The sequence below is a fragment of the Eumetopias jubatus genome, unplaced genomic scaffold (assembly GCF_037043125.1).
Source record: "Eumetopias jubatus isolate StellerSeaLion01/CBP00866 unplaced genomic scaffold, mEumJub1_p1.0 scaffold_9, whole genome shotgun sequence".
Lineage (NCBI taxonomy): Eukaryota > Metazoa > Chordata > Mammalia > Carnivora > Otariidae > Eumetopias > Eumetopias jubatus.
In genome coordinates this window covers 91,990,221-92,016,712 of record NW_028274815.1, presented here as the reverse complement: position 1 = coordinate 92,016,712, position 26,492 = coordinate 91,990,221, and the positions used below count along the sequence as shown (strand labels likewise).

Genomic DNA, 26,492 nt, shown 5'->3' with positions numbered 1-26,492 from the left:
GCAGCAATGTCTACAATAGCCAAATTGTGGGAGGAGCTGAGATGTCCTTCAGCAGATGAATTATGTATACAATGGAATATTACTCAGCCATCAGAAAGGATGAATATTTATCATTTACATCGACATGGATGGAACTGGAGGGTATTTTGCTATGTGAAATAAGTCAATCGGAGAAAGACAAATATATGGTCTCACTCATGTGTGGAATATAAGAAATAGCGCAGAGGATCATAGGGGAAGGGAGGGAAAACTGAATGGGAAGAAATTAGAGAGGTAGACAAACCATGAGAGACTCTTCACTCTAGGAAACAAACTGAGGGTTGCTGGAGGGGTGGTGGATGGGGGGATGGGATAATTGGGTGATGGGCATTGGGAAGGGCATGTGATGTGATGAGCACTGGGTATTATATGCAACTAATGAATTGTGGAACATTACATCTGAAACTAAGGATGTAGTACGTGTTAGCAAATTGAATTTATTTATTTTTATTTTTTTATTATGTTATGTTAGTCAGCATATGGTACATCATTAGTTTTTTGAAACTATTTTATTGTTATGTTAATCACCATACATTACATCATTAGTTTTTGATGTAGTGTTCCATGATTCATTGTTTGCATATAACACCCAATGCTCCATGCAATCCATGCCCTCCTTAATACCCATCACTGGGCTAACCCATCCCCCCACCCGCCTCCCCTCTAAAACCCTCATTTTGTTTCCCAGAGTCCATAATCTCTCATGGTTCATCTCACCCTCTGATTTCCCGCCTTTCATTTTTCCCTTCCTTCTCCTAATGTCCTCCATGCTATTCCTTATGTTCCACAAATAAGTGAAACCATATGATAATTGACCTTCTCTGCTTGACTTATTTCACTTAGCATAATCTCCTCCAGTTCCATTCATGTTGATGCAAAAGTTGGGTATTCATTCTTTCTGATGGCCGAGTAATATTCCATTGTGTATATGGACCACATCTTCTTTATCCATTCATCTGTTGAAGGGCATCTCAGCTCTTTCCACAGTTTGGCTATTGTGGACATTGCCGCTATGAACATTGCAGTTCATGTGGTCCTTCTTTTCACTACATCTATATCTTTGAGGTAAATGCCCAGTAGTGCAATTTCTGGGTGATAGGGTAGCTCTATTTTTAACTTTTTGAGGAACCACCACACTGTTTTCCAAAGTGGTTGTATCAACTTGCATTCCCACCAACAGTGTAAGAGGGTTCCCCTTTCTCCACAACTTCTCCAACATTTGTTGTTTCTTACCTTGTCAATTTTTGCCATTCTAACTGGTGTAAGGTGGTATCTCAATGTGGTTTTGATTTGAACTTACCTGATGGCTACTGATGATGGACATTTTTTTCATGCATCTGTTAGCCATTTGTATGTCTTCTTTCGAGAAGTGTCCATGTCTTCTGCCCATTTTTTGACTTGATTATTTGCTTTTTGGGTGTTGAGTTTGAGAAGTTATTTATAGATCTTGGATATCAGCCCTTTATCTGTAGTGTCATTTGCAAATATCTAATTAAAAAAATAAGATGAAAACAAAGAGGGAGGAAAATCATAAGAGACTCTTAAACTCTAGGAAATAAACTGAGGGTTGCTGAAGAGAGTTCTATCCCTGAAGCTAATAATATAGTATATGTTAACTAAATTGAATTTAAACAAAAAAATTTAAAAAAGTTAACCTTTATTTTGAAATAATTTCAGACTTACAAAAAGGCTACAAAAATAGCATAAAATGTTGCCCAAATGTTAGCATCTCATGTAAGTGCAGTGCAACGGTAAAAACGAGGAAGTTAACATCGGTGCAGTGCTATGAACTGATCTACAGACTCGATTCACATTTCATCAATTGTCCCACTAATTCTTTTTTTCTGCTGCAGGACCCCATTCAGGATCCCGCCTTAACAAAAGTTTTAAAAATGCGGAGCTATTACAGGCTTCTGGATGCAGGTAATGGGTTCAGGGCATGTTACCCCCAAATTTAGCACTTTGGTGCATTGAAGATCTTAAGCCTAAGGAGTTTGAGAAAATGGTGAAACAGGAAGGACAATCTGATCATCCCCCACCCCCGACCCGGAGGCCTTCTTCCCTAAAAACAGAAGATAAATCTCCCATGTGAAAGGTGCCTTCCATGTGCCAGGAAGATGGAGGACATCCTTATCCCCAGAGATGGGGGATAAGACTGTAGAAACAAACCTTGTTATCTCTTCACCATTTATTATCCCTAGTCCAAATCCCCTTGTCTTGTCTATTCTTCACACATTTATTGTTTCTTTGTCTACAGGGTATATAAGCTTTTTGTTCTGGTCACTTCTTCACGTCTTCATTTTCTTGTGAAGGCTCCATGCAAATACAAAATGTCAATAAAACCTGTATGCTTTTCTCCTGTTAGTTTAATTCTTAGGTCCATCCAGAGACCTAAAGAGGGTTGAGGAAAATTTTTCCTGCCCCAAATAAGCAACACCTAACCTTCAGGGGTCTTTAGGATTAATTTGTGAACAAGGATCAGAGTTTATTCCCTTCTCACAGGGAGGCTAATATTACCTCACAAAGGTCTGCTGGGGTCACACCAAGATAGCAAGAGCTAGTGCCAGGGCCTGCAGGTATAGTGGGATCCAGCAGGCAGAAATCTGTGGTGAGAAAGGAGGCAGGAGAGTAAAGAGAACTTATCTCTAAAGGAGGCATAGGGAATAGTTGATGGCTGGGTTAAAAAGGTAGAATCCACAGCAGGTAAGTAGAATGTATCACGCCCTGTCCCGTATCTTGATTCCTCATATCCCACCCAGTTTAAAATATTACTTTCTCCATAAGTCTTCCCCAATTCCCACCAATGGCGCTTCTCTGTCCGATATACTTCTTATGGCATAGCACTGTAGAGCTCTGTTCTGGGGGCTTTCTTCCTTGATAAATTCGAAGGCAAGGAGAGGGTCTTGCCAATCTTGGCAGGTGTTTAGAAATTACACTTGCCTGAATAATAGAAGAACCAAGTGGGTATCATAAATATGTGGAAAATATACAAACCTGAAAGAGAGTTGAGCAACCACGCAGGGAGATTTCCTGGGTTGGTCCTTTGGTCAGATTGGGGGCAGAGCCTTGAAAGGATAAGGCTGGGGTCTCAATCTCTGCTTAACCTGGGCAAGCCCACTGGGCAAGGGCTGCTGCGGGAGGGTGAGTGAGTTGTATTCTGGCTCCAACCCTGCCCTGGCAGGTGCAGTGGTTAGAAGGTTTCCGAGGCTTCAAGATGGGAGTTGGATGTTGGAGGAACCCTTTGTTGCTGTTGGCTGTCCTGATCCTGGAAGCCAGACTAGGTCATTTTCAAAGGTGGGAAGGCTTCCAGGAGAAGTCCATGAGCAAGACAAACATGAATTCAACGCTCCAATTCTTCATGGAAACCTACAACAATGCTAGCAATGACACCTACTTATTTCAAGTCGACAAGCTACTTCGAAGTCAGATGCAGGTTTGTGCTTCAGTTTCTCTGGATGTGGGCAGGGCCCACTTGGACATCCGGGGACATGGCATGGCTCCCAGAGAGAATCAAGTGATGGTTTCACCAAGGTGGGGGGAGGCTTCATTTGGGATGAGCATGTTTGGAGTTGTTTGGACCCCAGACTTGCCTTCACCATGCTTTGGAATGCTAGCTGAATGACTGGAATGAAACCTTACTCTGTTACTCTTGGTCTGAAGTAAAAACAGTCTCTGAGGTTCTCAACTGTTCTTTCTTGGGAAGAATTGCCTTTTATTCTGAAATTAGTCCTACCAGAGTGACAGCTGACGAAGATGACTTTGTTTCTGCTTTGGTGAAATATGTTCTCTGTAGGTTCCCCCTCAACATAGTTTTTCAGTGTCCAGGGCTGTCAAGTCTGAACTTTCTAGTTGTATTCTATAGATATCTGGGATTGCACAGGGCACAGAAGGGGGAGTGAGGAACAGACTTCAACCAGATCATCTCTCTTTTTATGTGTTTTTATGTGTTTTGCATACAAAGTTTTTTTGAAATACATCAATTGAGGGTGATGGAGGAAAGAAAAGTTGTTTGAAAACCACTTTTGTGGGTCCCACTTCCCTTCAAGTTTACATAGTAAACTATATGTAAGTTAGGGCAGAGGCAATAGCACATTTTAGTTCAATTAACCCGATTTGGAAAAAAAAATTGACCGGAGAAAAGGTCTCTGGCCCAGAGAGAGAGGGACAGTGGGAACAGGAGAAACCAGCAAGGGTGGGGCGCAGAGAGGGGCAGGCAGTGTTAGTGTGATACGAAGCAGGCCTGACATCACAATGTGGACATCCGTTGGTCCCTGTTTCAGTCACATACTCTTGCCCCAAGATGGTGGCTCATCAGGCCCACAAATACTGAGGTGACTTGGCCACAAGGTGGCGGCTGTTGACCAAAATTCTTGCCAAGTTGGCTTGTTCTCCCAGGCCATACTTCTCAAGGATAAATCTGAGACTCCCAGGAGGTCTGTCTTGTGGAATCAGTCCGTTATCGTTAACAGTTAACTCTCGGGGTGCCTGGGTGGCTCAGTCGTTAAGCGTCTGCCTTTGGCTCAGGTCATGATCCCAGGGTCCTGGGATCAAGCCCCGCATTGGGCTCCCTGCTCCGCGGGGAGCCTGCTTCTCCCTCTCCCACTCCCCCTGCTTATGTTCCCTCTCTCGCTGTGTCTCTCTCTGTCAGATAAATAAATAAAATCTTTAAAAACAAAACAAAACAGTTAACTCTCAAAGAATAGTTTATGAACAACCTTTTAATGTCATTCAGATGGATAAAAGGACAGTGTGTGTGCCCTGAGGTAGCTAGGTGACCTGGGTCCTTTCACCACATGATGTGTGCATCCTAATACCCCACAGAGGGGTATAGGAGGTGGGCCTGATGAGCTGCCTGCACCCAGGTTCCAGGTCCCTCTAATTGTGAGATCTATGTCAAGCGCCATTCATAATCTCCAGGCCTGTTTCCTCATCGGCAAGTGGGCAGAATAAGAGTGAAGTTGCACTCGTGAAAATATTTGTATGACTATGATGATTCCTCTTATTATCTAGCAATCTAATCTAATAATGAATACTAAAACACTTTGCACACTGGAATGTCAGTAAAATTTATGGCCGGTGTTTTAGATTTTTCATACCTATGGAGTATGCTGAAAGTCAGTGTGAAAGCCCTGTAAGATGCCAACACCTGGATGGAACCGTCGTCCTTTGATGAAGAGCTTGGAGCCCTGCATCCTGAGGTTCTTCAGGTGGCAGATGTTGGGACCAGGATGGCCATAACGCCCTCAGGCCTCCTTCCCCTGCAACCACCCTGAGCTTTTCTGGGGGCACTTTCCTCTAGGGGGCAGTGTGGGTGCTCTCTCCCTCTACCACCACCAGGGAGAGTACCAAGCCCTCTCGGTTGATTTGACCCTGACATAGGAACAAGGAAGCAGGGAAGTTCCAGGAGCTTCTCCCCTCCCCAGGGCAGAGCTCTCTATCCAGTGTGTTGACTTGAGGGACCCAGCTGTTTCCAAGAGAGGACATGAATCACCAAAGCATTTGTTGCAGTTTCACTTCACGGTGCAGGTCCTACCACAAAGGGCTTTCCCAGCATTCCTGACCTCACAGTCCTTACAGCCTGGCACTTGATCATGAGCACAGCAAGACAGATCCCAACAGCCGGGACTAACCCTGGTGTGTGTTCTCCATGGTTTACACATTCACTGTTTGCATACACCCTAGGAGGAAATTGGCACTCTTCTTCCCATTCTCTAGATGAGGAAACTGAGTCAGAGAGGTGGCAGGGCTTGGCCAAGGAGACAGAGTTAGCCGGGGATAAAGCCAGAACTCGAGCACAGTTCTTCTGTCTTCTGTTCTGTTGCTTTCCTAACTCCATAGCTGCTTCAGAGTAATGTTCCCCACACTTTGCTAAAACATTTAATAATTCATAATGAATTATTTTAGAATTTTCTTTGTGCATTCACTGAGATGCATGCTTCTCTTTAGCCCATGTAACAACTCCTTGAGCAGGCACAATTATTATCTGAACTCTGTAGTTGAAGAAAGGGAGGCTGCTGGGCATTTGCTCAAGGGTGCAGGGTTAGTAGGAGGGAAATGAATGCCCCAAATCAATTCAGTTTCTAAGCCTGTGTTTTTTAGCTGTGTTTTTAAACTGCTTTCCATCAGGTTGGTTGGGAAGGAGAGTAGGGAGGGAGGGCAAGGATGAAACCGAGGGACAAGATGCACCCCTATGCATTCTGAGGATCATGTGTATAGATATGGGGGGTATTCTGGGGCTGCCGGGCAGCCAAGCTCAGTGTCTTGCCAGTCCCTCATCCTGAGGATGCAAGGGAGACAAGTGAGAAGCCATCTGTGACTGCAAAAGTGAGGCCAGTCCAGAGCAAGGGGAAGGGCTCTGCACATGCTGGGGGCCAACCAAGGGCCTCAACTGTCACTGTGCATCCTCCAGCTGGGAGGAGAAGAGGGAGCCATGGTTTTACTGGATGAGCTCTGGAAACAGGGATTGTGGCTCTTGGGGCTTCATCTCCTAGCTTTTCCTGGGGAGAGTCAGCAACTGGATGCTTGGAGTCAACACTAACAGTGTTGCTGTTTCTCGGTAGCTCACAACTGGAGTGGAGTATATGGTAACTGTGAAGATTAGCCGGACCAAATGCAAGAGGAATAGCACAAGTAATTCATGTCCCATTCAAAGCAAAAAGAAGCTGAAAAAGGTGTGTGGTGGCAGTCATTTGAGCAGGGACTTGTGATCAAAGGGGGAAAAGTAAAATTTTAAAAAGTAGACCAAAAGTGGACATTGACAGCTTTTCTAGCTGTGTGGATATGGGGCTTAGGGCTGCCTGATGCCATTGGAGGTGCCCAGAGGTGGGAGGAAGGCTCTCTAATTGGGCAGTCTCCCCACCCTGAGCTGTTATAGCCCCGGCCCTGGCAGTATCACCCCTGCCCCTCAGGTGGAAGTGGTTTACTTTCCCTGGGGCTTTGGTCTGCCCTTGGCTCATACTGTCTATATCCCTGGGAATTGTCTAGTTTCCTTCTTGTCTTCCAACCTCTGCCCATCTTTTCCGGCTTTTCCCAGTACCACCTGGTGCAACCACCTGCAAGCTGGCAGACACGAGGGACACTTTGTGCCTGAGTGCAGGAGCAGGAGGACTGGGGCTTTGGGCAATGTAGCTGTCCCAGGCTGTCCTGCCCAGACTTCATCCCAGCATCTGGCTGGGCTGCAGGCTCCAGGTGCACCTGTTCCAGGTCCCAATGACTGGGCAGGGGGCACCCAGGGTGACATCCCTGTTCAGGCCGGCCCACTCCGCCCCCACCATGTGACTGTGAGCAGATCCCCCTCACCCATGTGGTCATTGAGCAGACACAGAGACTGGTCCAGATTCCCCAGATAAGGGCTTGTTGGAGGGCAGGAGTTTTTTGTTCACCTTCAAAAAATATTTCCCTGAAAGCTGTTTCCTTTCTCCTTCCACAGAGTTTCATTTGTGATTTTTTGGTGTACACTGTGCCCTGGATGAACTATTACCAACTCTGGAACAACTCTTGTCTGGAGGCTTGAATGCATTGGTGCAAAGATGTTTGATAAAAACTTAGGTGGTCACACTGTGCGCTTTCTATTAGACTTCTGAAGGGCCTCATCCCCCTCAGCAGGATCTCCACACACCTGCTCGTACTCATGCACACATGCACACATGCACACTTGCATAAGTGCATGTGCACACTCACAACGCACTCATACACACACTCACACATATGCAGACACACACTCACATTCCTCACGTGCTCACACACTCACACTCATGCACATGTTCAGTGGCCCTTAGGGGGTGGGTGCAATTTGAACAGAAGGATGTTAACTCTTTGGAGGAAACTCATAGTTTTTCTACTTCAGTGCATGTCTTTGAGGTTTGTTGTGATTCAGGCAATTTCTGACCACCAGCCTGAGCTTGCAGGAGCTCTCTTTTTTCCCCATACTCTCTGTAACTTATGTATCTTTGTGAGTGTGGCTGAGGTCCCCAAGTTCACTGGTTCAGTAACTCAGTAGAAAGACCCTCAGGACTCAGCACACAGTTGTACTCACAGCTATGACTTATTACAGTGAAAGGGTATCAGACAAAATCAGCAATGGGGAAAAAGTTAATGTGGAAAAGTTCAGGGAACTAGGTGCAGGTTTCCAGACTCCTTTCCTGGTACAGTCAGATGGTATGTGCTTAATTCCCCAGTAGTGAGTTGTGATAGTATGTGTGAAATGTATTTCCCAGGGAAGCTCATTAGAGACTCAGTGCCATGGGTTTTTCCCTGCACATAAGCAGCTTCTGCCTAGGATGTGTCCAAACTTCAGACTCCCAGAAGGAGAAAAGTTATTCAGCATAAGTCACACTGTATAAAGAGTACAGACACAATGAGGGCCTCTCATCACTTAGGGAGAGTTTATATCAGTATATATATATATGGAACCGTTTGCCATCCAAGTCCCCACCCTCCAACCAAGGCCAACTTCACAAGTGGGCCTTTCCAAGGACAGCAGTCTGGGCTGGCCGTGTGAACTCTTTTCTTCACAGAGAGCTCCTGAGCCTCCCATGTGCTCACTGCTGGAGGAATGAGACCTACAGCATCTTCCCTCCTGTGACTCATAGTTGAGCAGAGTCGGTGTACACTGGACCAGAAATGGGGATCAGATGAAGGCTGAGAACCTCCTCAGTGACCAGACCCACTGGCATACTTATAATGGCAACTTGAGAGAGGATTTCCAAAGGGGAAGAGTAAACACACAAATAAGAACCTCAAATTCACCTGAGTGTCTTAAGAGAGAAGGGAGAGTGGAGGTGCAGTGTTAAAGGTGGGGAAATTCTCATGCAAGAGAGAAGGCAGAAGCATCCAGTTCTGCAGATCTAAAGTTATTGAAGGCTGAGTGGGTGATACGCACGGGCCTGCTGTACTCACTTTCTCATTTGGTTATCCCAACAACCTATGAAATAGCAACTCTCACCTCCATGTTACAGGTGAGGAGCCTCTCCAGATCCTACCATTCTAGCTGAGTTTGGCCTGTTGGTTGAGCTTTTACAAATGGAATCATACAATATATATTCTTTTGTTTCTGGCTTCTTTCATTCAACATATTTCTGAATTCTTTCATGTTGTGTGTAATTGTAGCTCACTTTAAGATTGTGTAAAGTTCTATTTTGTGATTATACTACACTATACTTATCTATTCTACTGATAATGAACTTTATGGTAGTTTCTAGTTTCTAAGAATAAAAGCTATTAAGAATAAATATGCATGTGTGTGTCTAATGGTAGACATATGCATGAGTTTCTGTTGAGTACACAACTAAGAGTGGAATCCTGGATAATAGGATATGTGTACATTCAGCCTTTAGCTAATTTACTCAAGAATTTTTTTAACATTTTAAAATTTTTTACTTAATTTACCTCTCTAATGCTATTTAATTATTGATTTAAACCTTGTTCAACTTCTAAGTTCTTACTTTAAAAAATATCTTTTAGTTATATGACCTAATTGTTTTGTTTGTAGCTTTATTTTATGTAATTTCAAATGATACTTTATTCTTTTAATAATATTTTACCAAACTTTATGGCTTTGCTTTGAATTTTTAAAGTGACCTCTTCCTGCCCCACCCACCTGCCTTGCTTTTATGAATGGCAGCTAGGAAGGACAGACACAAGGTAGGCCTCTGTGAAAGGAGTGGGGAGTCCAGGCCCTGATGTCTAAGAGACCCAAGACAGTTTTCCTTATGAGAGAGAGGCAGAGAAGGATTTAGCAAAGAAACATGGAGGAGAAGGTGTGTGAAGACAGAGGCAGGGAGGGTAGTGATGTACCACAGCCCAGCAAAGCCAGCAGCCACCGGTGGCTGGAAGAAGCAAAGAACAGATTCTCCCTTAGAGCCTCTGGGGGGAGCACAGTCCTGCCAACACTTTTGATTTCAAACTTCATGGCTCCAGAACTGAGAACTAGTGTCTACGGTTTGAAGTCACCAAGTTTGTGAAAACTTGACAGCAGCTATAGGAAGCTTATACCCTGGGTTTCCTTTTTGCTTTGTATCTCAGACTTGGAGATGAAGAAGGTGGAAACCTGGAAATGACAACAGGGGCAGATAAAAAAACATCTCAGCGAAAGGTTGCTCTCTCTGGCCAAAAGGCCAGGATGGGGCAGCCCATTATGACAGCATTTAGATAAGTGCTTTACTCCAGGAAAATACTGCAGGAAAAATGAGGCTCCACAATCCCTTGACCCCCTGGTAAAGCTTGAGTGGGGAATGTAGATTTTTCACCCTCTTGAGACTGTAATGAGGAGCCTAGCACTCAAGTTGAAATGGTGTCAGAGAAAGCCAAATAGGGTGCCAGAGCTTTTACCTCACTGAGTGTCAACATGCCCCCCCACCGCTGCCCCGCTCCCTGTGGTGATAGTGGAGGCCACATGGAAAGCCCAGACTTCTGTTTCTCCTCACTGAGCTAGTGTGAGAAGAGGCATGTGGGGAGTAGTGATGAGACACTTCTGCTCTTTCCAGTGAGAATAGTATCAGCAGAGGCCTGGGTGGGGAGGCTGAATTGAATTCCCATCCCATCCAAATGTGATGAGGAATCCCCCCACCTGTGTCAACAGAGACTGAATGAGGAAACTAGCCTTCAGTCCCCACTGGCAGTGATGAGGTGGTGTCCCTCTTCCCTGAAGAGCACTGTCAGAGGAGGCCTGCTAAGAGACATATAAGTGAGATCCAGAAGTACAATATGAAAACACCCAGATTTTAATAGACAATCATTTGTCCTACTAAGAATGAGGAAAATGTCAACTTAAATGAGAAGAGACAATGAACAGATGCTAACATAGAGATGACACAGATCTTAAAATCATCTAATAAGGATTGTGGAAGGAGCTGAGATGTCCTTCAAGATGAATGGATAAAGAAGGTGTGGTTCATATATAAAATGGAATATTACTCAGCCATCAGAAAGGATGAATACCCACCATTTCATAAGGATTTTAAAGCAGTCATCATAAAGTGCTGCAATGATCAATTGTCAACATGCTTCAAACAAATGAAAAAATGGGAAGTCTCAGAAAAGATACAATCTCAACAAAGAAATAGAAGATGTAAAGAAAAAACAAGTGGAAATATTAGAATTAAAAAGTACAATAATAAATACAAAATTAAATGTGTGGGCTCACCAGTGAAATGGAAGGAATAGAGGAAAAGTAAATGAACAGAAGCAAGAATAATGGAAACTATCCAATCTGAATAACAGTGAGAAAGTCAACCAAATAGAAATGAACAGAGCCTCAGAAATTGGTGAAACTCTTACAAAATATCTAACACATTGGAATTGCAGAAAGAGAGGAGAGAGGGGGGCTAAAAAATTATTTGAAGAAATCATGGCTGATCACCTCTCAAATTCGGCAAAAGACATAAACCTATAGATTCAAGAAAGTGAGTAAATCCTAAACAGAAAGAAATTTACAGCAAAACGCATCAGAGTTAAACTTCTGAAATATAAAGACAAAAAAATCTTGAAAGCAGTGAAAGAGAAAAGGCACATTAACTTTAGGGGGAAAACCCCAGTTTGAATGACAACAGATTTTTCATAATAAACCATGGAGGCCAGAAGAGCTGCAATGTTTTTCAGGGTCTAAAAGAAAAGAAAACTGCCAATCCAGAATCCTCTATCCACTAAAATATCCGACAGGAATAAAGGGGAAATAAGCCATTCTCACATGGAAGGAAACTAGAGAATTTGCACCAGAAGACCTACATTAAAATAACAGCTAAAAGAAGCTCTCTAAATATAAAGGAAATTTAAAAGAAGGATCTTAAAGCATCAGAAAAGAAGAACATAAAAAGTAAAAATATGGGTAAATACAATAGGATTTTTTCCTCTTGAGTTTTCTAAATTATGTCTGATCATTAAAGCAAAAATTATATCATTTTCTGATGTAGTTCCCAATGTATGTAGAAGAAATATTTAGAACATTTGTAAATGAGGAATAATAAAGGGTGTAAAGGGAGGTAAACTTTCTACATTTCATTCAAACTGGTAAAATAACAACACCAGCAGACTGACAAGTTATGTATTTATAATGCCATATCTAGAGCAACCACCTAGAAGGCTGTGCAAAGAGATATACTCACAAACAGTATAGATACATAAAAGTGGAATTCTTTAAAAAATATTCAAGTAACTCACAGGAAGGAAGAATAAAGAAAACAGAAACAAAATACAGAGAGAAGAAAAAATAAAATAACAGACCTAAGTCCTTTCAGCAATTACATTAAATAGAATGTGTAAACTACATGTAAATGGTCTAAATAAGCCAATTAAAAGACAGAGATTTGTAGAGTGGATTAAATAAATATTGACCCAACTATATGCTATCTACAAGAAACTTACTTCAAATATAATAATATGTATAAGTTGAAAGTGAAAAGATGAAAAAGTTATAAAACATTAAAAGAAAGTGAGAGAAGCTATATTATCAGATAAAGCAGACCTCAGAGCAAAGAAAATTACCAGGGATACAAAGGGACATTACATAATGTTACATCCTTTGGAAAATAATTTGGCAGTTTCTTTTTCAAAAAGAGAAAATCCTAAAATATGCTTTACTATATGGTGCAGCAACTGCACTCCTCAGCATTTAACCCACAGAAATGAAAACTTACCTCCACACAAAAACTCATACATGATTGTTCATAGAAACTTTATTAGCAAAAGTTGAAAAGAACAAACACATCTTAAAATAGGAAATAGTTAGACAAACTGTGGTGCTATAGTATACCATGGAATACCACTCAACAATTAAAAGAAACAAGCTACTGATAACATGAAACACATTGGATGGATCCCAAGGGCATCATCACAAATCTCAAAAGGTCACGTACTTGATTCCATTTATATAACATTCTCAAATTGGCACAACTAAAGAGATAGAGAATAAATTAGTGGTTGCAAGGAGTTTTAGATGGTGGGGAAAGAGAGGTGTGACTCTATAGGGGTTAGTTCAGAGTATGTTTGTGGTGATGGAATAGTTTTATATCTTGATTGTGGTTACAGTCGCACAAATCTACACATATGACAAAATGACACACATGCAAACTATACCAGTGTCAATTTCCTGCTTGTGATATTTTTCTATAACTACAAAAGTTGTGATCATGCAAGGAAACTAAATAAACCATACAAGAGAACTCTCTGTACTTATAACTTTCTTCTTTTTATTGTTTCAAAATAAAAAATTTAAAAAAAATTGGGCTGAGAAATCCAAAATATCAAGGGGCACAAATGTTCTACCTTTCTTTTATTCTACCCCAGGTTAATAACATTTGCCTTCACACAAAGCAGCCAAAATCCCAGCAGAGAGTTGAATGACTGATTAATATTAAATTACTACTGCTACTGCCAATATTCTTACTAATCATTAACATTTATTTGAATATTTGCTTTGTTAAGTAATTTACATGCACTATCATCATTAATATTATAACTACCCCAAGAAATAGGTACTGTTATTTTAAGTTAAAGATGAAGAAACTGTAGGTTAACATTTTCCTGAATAGTTGGTGGAGGGGTGTCCCACCTGGGCACCACCTGAAACAGGGTCCTGAGCATTCCAGAACTTTGGTAGGAAGTGTAGAATGCAAAAATATTGTTCTTTCAGAGCTCCCAGCTATCTCTATCTGGTAGAGAATTGATGTGTCTATTTTGCATCCCTGTATACAGTCCACATGTAGAAAGAGTACCCTATTGGCATTCTGCCTTTATCCTCCCACAGCTTATCTTTCTGTGCACACCAGCTCCAAATGCAGCACCCATGCCCTTTTATCTCTGACTGCCTGCTCTGCCCTCAAGCCACCCCAGGCCAGTGGTTCTAGGGAATTAATGCCTCCTAGGAGCTCTTCTGCAGCCAATAACTGACTGGGGCTTTTGCATAAATACCCCACTCCCTCTCCCTTCAGGTAGATGTGTGTGTGTGTGTGTGTGTGTGTGTGTGTGTGTGTGTAAGAAAGAGTTATGAGTGTGAGTGTGTGTGTGTGTGTGTGTGTAAGTATTTTATAATGTCCCTAGAGTTCCCCAGTGGTATTAAACCACAAGGCTTTTTCCTCAGTTCCTGGGGATGAGATCTTTTTCTCCCCTACTGGATGTGAATGAGGACAGATGTGACCCAGCTGGTAGCCCTCTGAGACCACATGGAGGAAGTAGAGTGGAGAGATGAAATTGGTGACATTGTTTGAAATCCTGAATCAAGCTATTGGCTGGGGGTGTGTGTGTGATCATTCCCCACTGCTAATATGGCACCCATAGAATGGGAGTCCTTTGACATAGTATTCCCAGTTTCTCTTCACCTTCAATCATTTCTCTCTTGGAGGAATTATTCTAATTTGTCTATCTGGGATGAATAAAGAAGTCATGGTACCCCGGACCTCCTCTTTCCCACATGGGCACATATTTTCCTTGGTAACTCCAAGTGAGGAAGTCCTCTATGAAGAGACCTGCTCCAATTTTGCTGATGCTAGGGGTGTAAATATAGAGTTTGGTATTAGTTCATTTTCCTGCAAAAATAACACACATCTCCCAACTTAGTCCTTATCAGTAACAAAGACCCTCATCTTTTAAAATTACTTGTATTATTTGTCCTTGTTTGACACTTTAAGCAAGGAAAAGGATACTCCTCATTGGGCCCTCAGAGAAGGCATTGTAGGCCATACTTGCAAACAGCTTTTGTCTAATCAGGTAAGTGACATACAGCTTCTTCCTTCCTCCTCCTTCTCATCTTCTACTTACTCTACAGTCTGAAGACTCCTACTTGAAATGAGGCTGGGGCTGAAGTTCTGCTATCATGCAGGTATAGGCTATAAGGTCAGGAATTATCCACATCACCTGATTAGAATCCCCAAACTGCCCTAGCCCAAAATATTATATTATTATGAACTGAAGAATTTGGCAAAAAAGAGTGGAATCATAAACATTAAGAGGGTTAAGAGCATTACGATAATAGTTTGACAAACATTTATTTTCTATATTAAAGTCAAGTCAAGGGAATTACTGCTTATTGCAGGATACTTTCATGCATAATGATTGCAGGTGTGTGCTCCAGGACATCTAGACATCGGTGCAGTTTTTGTTCAGAATTTTGTACTTTTCAAACCAAGGAACAACAAACACTGTGTAGAAGCACTCAATTTGCTAAAAAAAAAACCAAAAACAATATTTTAAAAAGGTAAGCAAAGTGAAAAATTTAAAGGAGCAAGAAGAGGATATAACACATGCAGTTGGGGAAGATGACACCACCTCACCATGTCTCCAATCCAAATATGACTTGACTTTTATTTTGATTTCAGTCACTTGATGGTAGTATTGCTGAGATCATCAAATGCCCTTCTGTTTATGGTGATAATTGTAGACTAGAAATAGGATCCATCCTGCCATACTCACAATAGGAACTAGTGATTCTTTTTTCCTCTATTTTTACTCCAGTGTCATTTACTTCACACTTTCCCTTACATGGCCTCTGCTGACTTCATCCATCCATCCATCCATCCAACCATCCATCCATCCATCTATGCATTCACCCATCCATCATCCATCCACTTGGATCCATCCACTTGGACTCACCCATCTCCATCCATCCTTCCTTCCCTGCATTTTCTTTGTCTGTTCATCTACTGATCCATCACACCCACTCCCTCCTTCCCTTGTCCCCATTCACTCTCAAGACTTTGCTTTTCTTTTTCACTTCCCTCTTGTCCCATAATAAAAAATTAATAAATATAATTTCTTAGTTTGATTTTGTTTTCTTGCTCTTCATTTGAAAGCCCAGGGTGGGGGTGGGGTGGGAGGCTTAAACACTTACATTTCTCCTAAAATAGAAATCAGACTACCAACTCCATCAGTTCAATCACTAACATCCAAGAAGATCTAATTTTACTCTATTGCTATATTCAGTTATTCAGCCACCTTGGCTCTCCCTGTCTGGACTCCCTTTACCTCCCATAATTCTTTCAACAACAAAGGAACCGCACCTGCCAGGCAGGATCTTGGTTACTCTTACCTTTACTTTTCCTCTTTGAGCAAGCTGGTGTTACCTATGCTTTCTTTTCAAGCAGTCTTGAATATACCCCCAGTAATTCTACCCTACCTCATCCTAAAACCACAGAAAACGCCAGTGGGTTCTTTCTGAATTAATGTGTATTCACCCGGTACCTTGTAAAGCTCCCCTTCCTGAAAGGAGCAGTTAGTAGTCTCGAGCTTTTGACAGGTGGTCCGCCGCATTTCCATGTTCACACGATACTCCATGTGGTCAGTAACCTGTGAGGAGCAAGTGGCAAAGAGATAAAAGGACTTCTCCTTTCTCTGTAGGTTCTGGTGGCAAGAACTCCTTTGCATGGTGCCCAAGGTCAAGCACTCCTTCCTGGACAAATTGGTGGGCTTCTCTCTCCCCTTCCTATCTGACTCCTATCTTTTTGCCATTCAAGTCTCTGGGAAAAGACATCCCTTGGACAACTCAAATGATACTAATTGATTTGGGCAAGGGTCTATAAACTGTAAAGGGCTTGATAGTCCATCTTTTAGGCTTTGCAGTCCATGCAATCTCAGTTGCAAGTACTCAACACTGCTGTTGTAGCTCAAAAGCAGCCCTGGATGATGTGTGCATGCATGGCATGGCTGAGCAGCAATAAAACTATTTACAAAAATGGGCAGCAGTCCTCTTTGGCTCCTGGGGTATAATCTGTTGACCCCTGGTCTTAGGTATCATTTAAGTAACTTCATCTATGCCAGTGAATTTGTTTCTCTTAAAATTCCCACTTGAAACTAAACGAGGCTGAATTTCACTTGTGTGGGCATCCCCTTTGGACTGTCCCCATTGGAGAGGCATGGCTAGGAGAGGGGGCTGAGCTGACCTGCTGCTCGACCTTCAGGACACGCACAATCCGGAAATTGTACTTGTCGTTACTCTTCTTGTTGAAGTCATTGATCACATATTGCATGGTGGCTATCACATAGGGCTCTGATGCAGGAACTTTTCTGACACTCAGAAAGGTTTTCCTTTTTTCTTGGTAGGTGAGGGCCATCAAGGCTACCAGGATGACCAGCAGAAGTCGCGGGGCCTGCCAGAGTCTGGCCATTGTCCCTAAGCTGGGGAGGAATAGGAAGACCCCCCTCCTTACCCTGCAGGGCCCAGCAGGATACCACTGACCTTCCTTGCCTGGCTGGATTTAAATGGTCAGTGGTGGACACCCACAGCCCTCCTCCACCTCCTCCTCCATCTGTAGCTGGACCTGGTGAATGAGCAGGAACACTCTGCCATGGTTGGCAATTTCAGTCCTACTTCCTCTTCTTCTTTTTGCATATGTTCATCTCTCACACACATACACTCATGCAAATGCTCTTTTCTTCTCTTTTGGGGGGCTTCTGTCTTAGCAGCACACACCCTCCTGCTGCCCCAGCGTTATCTGGGTGGAAGTCAGGCCAGGGGCCTCTATCTACTGAACCCACTTCAGCCAGCACTGTGGGCAGTCTGGAGTGACAGGAAGCAATGGAGACATGGGGGATGCTGGATCACAGGGCAGTGGAGCACAAACAGGTCAGCCAAGTGAACACCACATCCTCCCTGTCCTTTGATTTCCCTTGGACTCTTCTTATCACCCTCTCCCTCTTCCCTGCCTGGCCAGGATATTACTTTTCCGTCAGGCCCAAACCTTGGTCTCTTCCTCTATGCTAATAATTCTTTTTTTTTTTAAGAAAATTTTTGTGGTTTTATTGTATCATGAAGCATTGAAATATCCGAACAAATCAATATCTGGGCAGTGAGGCATTTTCTCCTTCACTTCTTTGCGTTACTAGAGCGACTTGTCAGTAGATTAAAAATAAATAAATAAAAAGACCACCTTTTGCATTACTTAAGACTTTCCAAGGCATGTGCTGGTACAACACAAACTTTGTCAGATGCAACTACATCTGCACAATACCTCCATAATAGCAGCGCACTGAACCCGCTCCCACCACGGCCCTGCTCATTTGTATATAATATTTGGAGCATCTGGAGGAATGTGAATAGTATAAAGAAGAAGAGAAAGGAGGAAACAGCAAGAGTGCCTGGCTGGGAGGAGCCCAGCTGAAGCTGTGCAGGGAAAGCCTGAACATGTGATTGGTGCAAATCCAAGCATCGTTAATGTTCTTTAATAAGAACATCTGGTGGAACCCCATGATGGGGTCTTCATCAGCCTTGAACTGGCCCACAACCATGCTGATGATGCAGCTATCTGGCGTGGGCTGATGGTTCTGCATTGTGATGCTGTGCTGGATTTTCTGGGATGGAAGACAAGACAACTTCTCCACAATGGAAGCTTTCCTCAGGAACTACTGTCCTTCCCACGTAAGGCATGATGCATCAGTATAAATTGTGCCTAGTTGGGTTCTGTCATGTGGAATGAAACTGGATCCAATCTGCTCCCAGATTGGCTTGTGTGTCATTCTGAAGCATCACCCAGCCTTGTTGAGACCCAAAGGGCTGGCATGATGGCGGCAGTGGTGTGACTGCCTGTGTTAATAATTCTTACCTTTTTAAAAAAAATATTTTATTTATTTTTGAGAGAGAGAGAGAGATAGAAAGAGAGAGAGAGAGAACACGAGCAAGGGGAGGGGCAGAGGGACAAGCAGGCTCCCACTGAATGGGGAACCTGACTCAATCCCAGAACCCTGAGATCATGACCTGAGCTGAAGTCGGACGGTTAACCTACTAGCCACCCAGACAATGCTCTGTGTTAATAATTCTTAAATTTGGGAAGTGTATGGCCCCCCTCAGAGAAGCCAGTGCTCCCCAGAAAACAGAGGCTGTGCCCCATATGGGGAGCATACTCCATGTATGGGTGAAGTCATGACACGGCTTTATATTCACTTTCCACTGTCCCTTTGAATGGACTCGGCTGTGCTATTTGTCCCCTGTAACCTTTCAGGCACTCTCAGACAATACATACAGCCTCAATCCAGTAATCAAGAACCAGTCTCTCCAGATGGTCAGAACTTGGAATGTGTTGTGAAGCTGCACTTCTCCCTCCTGAAGGCCTGACTGTGGGGAGGAGTGATAGCTCTTTTTTCGTTTTCCCCATCTGTTCCATCTGTTCCATTTGCCCCATCTTACCATCTTACCTCAGGACTCTTCTGGTGTGAGGACCAGGGGAAGAAGAAGGGGTGGGGGTACTGAGAAGTCCCTACTTGGCTCCAGCTGCAGTGCTCCTGGACTTGTTGGGAATTGTGCAGTGTTCTGTTCTTTGGGTCCCTTCCTGGCTTTCCCCCAGCCTCCACTGCTAGTAACCTCTCCTCCATAGCTCTCTTGGAAGCTCTGTTAGTTTCCTAGGGCTGCTGTAATGAGTTACCATCAACACTGGCTTAAAACAACACACATTTATTATCTCACAGTTCTGGAGATTACAAATCCTAAAATTAAGGTGTTGGCAGGGTTGCATTCCTTCTGGAGGCTCTGGAGAAGAACCCATTTCTATCCTTTTCCAGCTTGTAGAGGCCACCTGTATGCCTTAGCCTATAGCCCCTTTCCCATCTTCAAAGCCAGCAGTGAAGCATCTTCAAATATGTCATCTGACCTCTGATTCTTCTGCCATCTGTCCTTCTCTGACTCTCCACCTCCCTCTCACAAGCACCTCTGTGATTATGTTCAGCCCACCCAGATAACTGAGGATGACCTCTCCACCTCAAGAACCTTAACTTAACCACACCTGCAAATCCCCTTTGCTTTTGGAGGCAGCCTATTCACAGATTCCAAGGGTTGGACAGGGATATTTTGGGGGACACTATTCTGCCTGTCATTGCAGTGTAATGCTCTGTCTTCCAGCTGGTTGGTTCCCCCAAGGGAATCCCTTGGTTTCTCTTGGCTAAGCAGTGTGGGCCTTCCCACCCCAGCTCTCTCTGTTCAGACCAGTTCCAGCCAGCCCCTTCTTGCGTGCCCAGCTAGAAAGCATTGAGTCAATCTCAGCTTGTCGCTTTGGTGAGGTTCGGACAGGAGCCCACCTTGCTTAAAACTTTCCCTCTGCTCTCCAACTCCTGACTTTTATTTCCTCAACATCTATGGGTCTTCTCCTTCTGTGAGAAATTTCATATTCTTCTCTGGCACCTCACTTTGACATCTGCCTCAATTAAAAAGTCCATTTGAGCATTCAGTAATATCTACATAAAATGTTGCATATAACTTTAGCGGGGTTATAGATCCCCAAATTATACCCACTGTCATGGGCTCTGAATGAAGAACCCCTTTTCCACACTCAAAGCTACTATTGGCCACATTCAATGCTTCCATTGAGGGGAACCCTATACATCTGCCTTCATGCCAGGTCCTTATTTTGAGATCTGATCCTATATTTCTACCTGGTTGCCACAAATTTCTTTGAAAGTCCCACTGTGTACTGAAACTCCTCAAACCCAGGACCAGATCATTCTCTTTACTCCCCTCACACTGCCCTTGTGGGAGTACCACATACTGTCCCTTGGAAGTCCCAAAGGCAGCCACCAAGGCCCACTCAGTCTTCGTTCATCATTTCCAGCCTATCTCCTGCCATGGATCATTTATGGGTAACATGGACCAATGGGTTTATTGCCACAAGACAATGCATCAATGGGTATACTTTTCTAGCACATTGATCTTATTAAAAAACAACAACAAAAAAACCCCATTCTTCCTGGCAGTAGGCTTTCCACATCCCACTGACAGTTGGTTTGGAGGCTGAGATTAAAAGCGGAGGGAGGGTAATTGCCCGCTGTCAGAAAGTCTTCCTGCTCAACCTTGAACAGGACACTTAGTTTCAGGTTTACACAGATTTACTTAATGTGCCTCCTGCCACAGGCTTCATTGTGCTCTGTCGGAAGATGTTATCTGACCACCAAATTTTCACCTCAGATTGATGGACATGCTGAAGAAGTTTGCCTGGTTTGTTTCTAAAACTCACATACTCTCCAACTCTAGTGATTTTGTAAGTTCTCTGGTTATGTCAACCTTAAAAAATAAAATTGCCAGTTATTTTACTGGCAAAGTGAGTTTATTTGGGGATAGCAGAGGAATCACAATTCAGGACATACACAGTATGGTGAACCATAGGAAAGTCCAAAGAGACAAAAGGAAGGTGAGCTTTTATTAGGTTTTAGGAGGAAATCAGGGAGGGTTATTTTGAACAAAAGGTCACTGGAGAAGAACAAGTGTTTCAGACTGTGGTGGTTTCTCATTGGCTGCAAGGAGGGCTTAGTGTGCAGTTGCCAGGACAGGGAGGGGTTTCCTTCTTTTTCTTAAAAGCAGGAGATCAAATTCCTATGTGAAAAATGTCCTCCTTGTCAAGATAATTTTTATCTTTTCTCTTCCTGCTGGTGCTGCCTGCTGCCAGGAGCAGTACGTGCAAGAAGAGTGCCCCCTTCAGGGCTTCCTGACTCATTTTAAATGTGGAAAGAGCTGAGATGCCCTTCAACAGATGAATGGATAAAGAAGATGTGGTCCATATATACAATGGAATATTACTCAGCCACCAGAAAGGATCAATACCCAACTTTTACATCAACATGGATGGGACTGGAGGAGATTATGCTAAGTGAAATAAGTCAAGCAGAGAAAGTCAATTATCATATGGTTTCACTTATTTGTGGAACATAAGGAATAGCATGGAGGACATTAGGAGAAGGAAGGGAAAATGAACGGGGGGAAATCGGAGGGAGAGATGAACCATGAAAGACTATAGACTCTGAGAAACAAACTGAGAGTGTTAGAAGGGATGGGGGTGGGGGGATGGGTTAGCTTGGTGATGGGTATTAAGGAGGGCACGTTCTGCATGGAGCACTGGGTGTTATATGCAAACAATGAATCATGGATCACTACATCAAAAACTAAAAATAATAAAAATGAAGTGTTATACAAAAACAATGAATCATGGAACACTACATCAAATGCTAATGATGCACTCCTGGGTATTTACCCCAAAGATACAAATGTAGTGATCCAAAGGGGTATGTGCGCCCCGATGTTTATGGTGAGTGTTGTGAATTGTGTAAGACTGTTGAATCACAGACCTGTACCTCTGAAACAAATAATACATTATATGTTAAAAAAAAAAAGAAGAAGATAATAGGAAGGGAAAAATGAAGGGGGGGGAATCAGAGGGGGAGACGAACAATGAGAGACTCTGGACTCTGGGAAACAAACTGAGGGTTCTAGAGGGGAGGGGGTGGGGCAATGGGTTAGCCTGGTGATGGGTATTAAAGAGGGCACGTATTGAATGGAGCACTGGGTGTTATACACAAACAATGAATCATGGAACACTACATCAAAAACTAATGATGTATGTATGGTGATTAACATAACATAATTTAAAAAAAGCTAATGATGTATGGTGACTAACATAACATAATAAAATAAGATAAAATTTAAAAATGATAAATGAGGTGTCCTTTATGCATTTTCACATTTCCCCCTTTTGATCAAGATCTTCCCTAGAGAGCATCACTGATCACAAGTTAAGGTTTTCCCCATTTAGTGCTTTTGTCCCTTGTTGCCAGGAAGGCCCTGTCCTGGCTGTCATGTCCCATGTTGGAAGGGAAAGTGCACTAATTCAAACTACCTAGGCCACATGTGAGCAAAAGGAAGGGTAGGAGGGAGAACTCTCAGGCCTTTTCCACTTATAGTCTGTATCTTATCAAGGTGGTAAACATTGAAGATCATATCCAAGCATTGAAACAGCATCACCCTCTTTGGTGCATTGCTTCTGCAGACATTTGACAGGCAACAGGTACGAAGTTCAAGAATAATTATGCGAAGCAGAATTAGAAGTAATATGATAAATCCAGTTTGTAGGATGATTCTAAGCCAGGAGCTCAAACCTGAAGGTAGCCAGCTAAATAGATCAAAAGACAATGGAGTGTGAGGAGAAATTTGTCATAACCGGTGGGCTTGTTCTCTGATCTTGTATAATTGAATTTCTGCTTCTCTAGAGGCATTTATCCCTGTACAAAGGATGGAATTCACTACGGCACAAATGCCTCCTTGTCCGGTATGTAGATAATCAAGGGCCATGTGCTTGTCTGTTTAGCCAACGAGTCAAGTGATCATCACTGGGCTGCTACTGCTTTGGCTGTGGGGTTGGCTAGCTTTCCTAATATTAGGGAGAGATTTCTGGTCATGTGTTGATTGGCATGTGAGAAAGGGTCTTCCTATGGAGGCAAATCTGGAGTCATGTACGCCTCCTGGAAGTTTTTGTTGAAGGTGGCAATGGAGGCTCAATGGCAGGGCAATTGGGAAACTTCTGATTTGTTATGGATGCTGACACAGACAGTTAAATGTCCCTATAAGCATTGACCCCTGGTTCACCAGCTATCTAAACATTCATATGCCCATGGCAAATGCTGTCTACTGCAAACAAAAACAAAACTGGTTGAGGCACAAAAGACTCCAGTTTAAGTTTGGTTATTGATAGATTAACTGGAATTTCTTGATTGGTCCTTTCAAGCCATGGGTTGGGGGAGTTTGGGATAATATCTGTGAGAAGCCATCCCTTCTAAAGGAGTCTTTTCTAAAAATCTCACAAAGAGGGGTAAACAACTTCTAAACCTTTGGCAGAGCTATAAATATCTGGGATGCTGCCACCAGAGTTCCCAGCCTTATAAGTAATCATAGCAATTGGAGGAATTCTTTTAAATAAGGATCACTGTCGGACTGCAAATCTGAAAAGACAAGGCAACAAAGTATGAGCCTATCAAAGAATGATTGCAGCCTGGCTTGGAGGAGTTAAGATGATGTGTCTACAGAATGGAAAAAAGAATGGTTATTCTTGTACTGGCCTTTTCAGCTGGCTGCACAGACTTTTTTGTTACTCAATATATTGGAGTATAAATATGTTGGATCATTCCACAGGAAGAAATACAGTATATATTATGGTCCAGCACATACCTACATATATAAAACCATGTAAGTAACTGAAATAAAAGTTTAATGAACTGACGTGTATTTCCTGTTTTCAGTATATGCCGTGCATACACTCCATTTTGTACTGTATGAAATTATTTTTAAGCTTATATATAGATAATAAGTCTATAATATAACATCTACAAATTATAGATAAAACTGAAGATATATTATACATTTATCTGTGTAGATATAAATAATATGCATATTTTCTATTTAAATAAATGTTAGTTGTAACTCAGCAACAGTCTGAAAAACAAGAAATCGCAGTAAATCCCTCTATAGTTGGTAAGGCTATCATGAAAGTTCCATGGCTTCTCATCTTCCAAAGGAGTGTCTGTTACTTTGCCCACATTATTTCAGCTTCAATGCAGTTTGTGCAGAGTTAATTTATGCATATTACTTTAAGTGTTCTGACATTTTCTCTTGATTTTTTTGTGTTCTCAGCTCTTCCAACCTTTTTTTTTTAAATTATTTATTTATTTGAGAGAGCAAGAGTGAGGGAAATCCCAGAGGGAGAGGGAGAAGCAGACTTGAATCCAAGCAGGGAGCCTGATGCAAGGGTCAGTCCCAGGACCCTGGGATCAGGACCCAAGCCGAAGGCAGACACCCAACTGACTGAGCCACCCATGAGCCCCCCTTCCAACCTTTTAAACATAATATTTGCTCTGCTGCTCTTGACTGCATTCTTTCATATGTCAGGGGCCTCAGCTGGGTCCACTTGGTTCTGTTATACATGGCCTTTCATGCTTCAGCAGAGTAACCTAGGCATGTCCCACGATGGTGACAGGCTTTCAAGAGAATGAGAGGATGTCCTTGGGGTTTAGGTTTGGAATTGGCCCACAGACACCTCAGCCACATTCCATGGAATAGGATAATAGACCCCACCTCTCAGTGAGAGGAACTGTAAAGTTGTCTTTGCAAAGGGCGTGGATATAGGGAGGCTTAAAGAACTGTAGCCATTTTGTCAATCGAGCACAGAGTATTAATCCCAAATAAAACTATATTTTCCTATTCTTAAAATGATAAATGATAATCATACCTGCTGTTCAAAACTATTATCTGCTCACTCTTTCTCTCCTAAAAGATGAACTCTTTAGACTTTTTTTTTCCTGCTCTTCTGTTCCCCCCAAGATGGGCATGGTAGGATGATTTTATTTCTTCCTTCCTCTATATTTACTCCTTGAGTTTGAGGTTCATTTATTGTCCAAGGGAGTTCAATTATTCCAACACCATTCGTTGAAAAGAGTGTTTTTCTACCTTGAATTGCCTTTTACATCAATGTAAAAAATGAATAGGCTATCTATGGTTATATTTCTTGACTATTCTGTTCCATGTATTTATCTACCACTTTGCAAGAACCATACTCTAGCTGTATAGGATTTTGGGGTAGTTTCCTTGGGATTTTCACAACATGATGCATGTAATCATACAATGTTTCTAGGCATACATATAATCATGTTGTGTGTGAATAAGAAGAGCATATAGTTTGGTCATATTTTTATTCATTTTGACAATCTCTTAATTAAGATCACATATTTAATGTAATTGTCGATGTGTTTGGATTTAGCCTACTATTTTAGTATATGTGTTGGATTTAGCCTACTCTAACCCTTCATACAAAAAGCTCTCTTTTTGTTTGCTACTTCTTTTTTAATTTTCTGATTTTGCTAATATTTCCTACCTTTCCATTCATTTCAAAAGGGCTTACTTTTACTTCTTGGAATGTTGCTTTAAACTCCTTGTCAGATATTGAATTATTTCAGCATTGGTGTCTTTTTTTAGATTGAAGTATAGTTGACACACAATGTTACATTAGTTTCAGGTGTACAAAGAGTGATTCAACAAGTCTATATGTTATGCTATGCTCACCGCAGGTGTAGCTACCATCTGTCACCATACAACGCTATTACAATACCATTGGTTATATTCCCTATGCTGTGCCCTTCATCTCCATGACTTATACTTCCATAATTGGAAGCCTGTATCTCCCACTCCCCTTTACCCAATTCAGCCATCCCCCTATCCTCCCCACCCTGCAACTGCCATTTTGTTCTCTGTATTTATGGCCTGCTTCTGCTTTTTGTTTATTTGTTTGTTTTGTTTTTCAGATTCTACATATAAGTGAAATCATATGATATTTATCTTTCTCTGTTTGACTTATTTCACTTAGTATAATACCCCCCCCCAGGTCTATCTGTGTTGTTGTAAATGGCAAGATCTCATTCTTTTTCTTATGGCTGAGCAAATTCCATTTTATATATATCACATCTTCTTTATCCATTCATCTTTCAATGGACATTTTGGTTGCTTCCCTATGTTGGCTACTGAAAAAAATGCTACAATAAACAGAGGGGTGCATATATTTTTTTTGAATTGGTGATTTTGTTTTCTTTGGATAAATACCCAGTAGTGGAATTACTGAATCGTATGGTATTCCTATTTTTAATTTTTTGAAGAACGTCCATACTGTATCCAATATGGCTGCATCTATTTACATTCCCACCAACAGTGCACAAGTTTTTTTTTCTCCACA

The 26,492-nt window shown here is 42.3% G+C and overlaps 2 protein-coding genes and 1 pseudogene across 2 annotated transcripts; 1 reads left to right on the top strand and 2 right to left on the bottom strand.

Moving 5' to 3' along the window:
• The first annotated feature begins 3,253 nt into the window (after positions 1 to 3,253).
• On the top strand, positions 3,254 to 7,552 carry CSTL1 (cystatin like 1). Its single transcript, XM_028123756.1, has 3 exons — positions 3,254 to 3,472; positions 6,600 to 6,710; positions 7,469 to 7,552. The coding sequence occupies exons 1-3, from the start codon at positions 3,254 to 3,256 to the stop codon at positions 7,550 to 7,552; spliced, it is 414 nt and encodes a 137-aa protein (XP_027979557.1).
• A 7,556-nt stretch (positions 7,553 to 15,108) lies between these two features.
• CST11 (cystatin 11) lies at positions 15,109 to 17,132 on the bottom strand. Its single transcript, XM_028123725.1, has 3 exons — positions 16,908 to 17,132; positions 16,210 to 16,314; positions 15,109 to 15,192 (listed from the first exon to the last, which is right to left on the bottom strand). Exons 1-3 carry the CDS (start codon positions 17,130 to 17,132, stop codon positions 15,109 to 15,111), a joined length of 414 nt encoding a protein of 137 aa, XP_027979526.1.
• An 826-nt stretch (positions 17,133 to 17,958) lies between these two features.
• LOC114224525 (nuclear transport factor 2 pseudogene) lies at positions 17,959 to 18,480 on the bottom strand (annotated as a pseudogene).
• Positions 18,481 to 26,492: the final 8,012 nt, after the last annotated feature.

Coding starts and splice junctions, on each gene's coding strand:
- CSTL1 (XM_028123756.1), top strand. CDS start 3,254: ATGGGAGTTGGATGTTGGAGGAACCCTTTGTTGCTGTTGGCTGTCCTG. Junction 3,473..6,599: donor TACTTCGAAGTCAGATGCAG/GTTTGTGCTTCA, acceptor GTTTCTCGGTAG/CTCACAACTGGAGTGGAGTA. Junction 6,711..7,468: donor GCAAAAAGAAGCTGAAAAAG/GTGTGTGGTGGC, acceptor CTCCTTCCACAG/AGTTTCATTTGTGATTTTTT.
- CST11 (XM_028123725.1), bottom strand. CDS start 17,132: ATGGCCAGACTCTGGCAGGCCCCGCGACTTCTGCTGGTCATCCTGGTA. Junction 16,315..16,907: donor TCCTGAAGGTCGAGCAGCAG/GTCAGCTCAGCC, acceptor TGCTCCTCACAG/GTTACTGACCACATGGAGTA. Junction 15,193..16,209: donor AGGAAGGGGAGCTTTACAAG/GTACCGGGTGAA, acceptor TTTTTTTTTTAG/CAAATTGAGTGCTTCTACAC.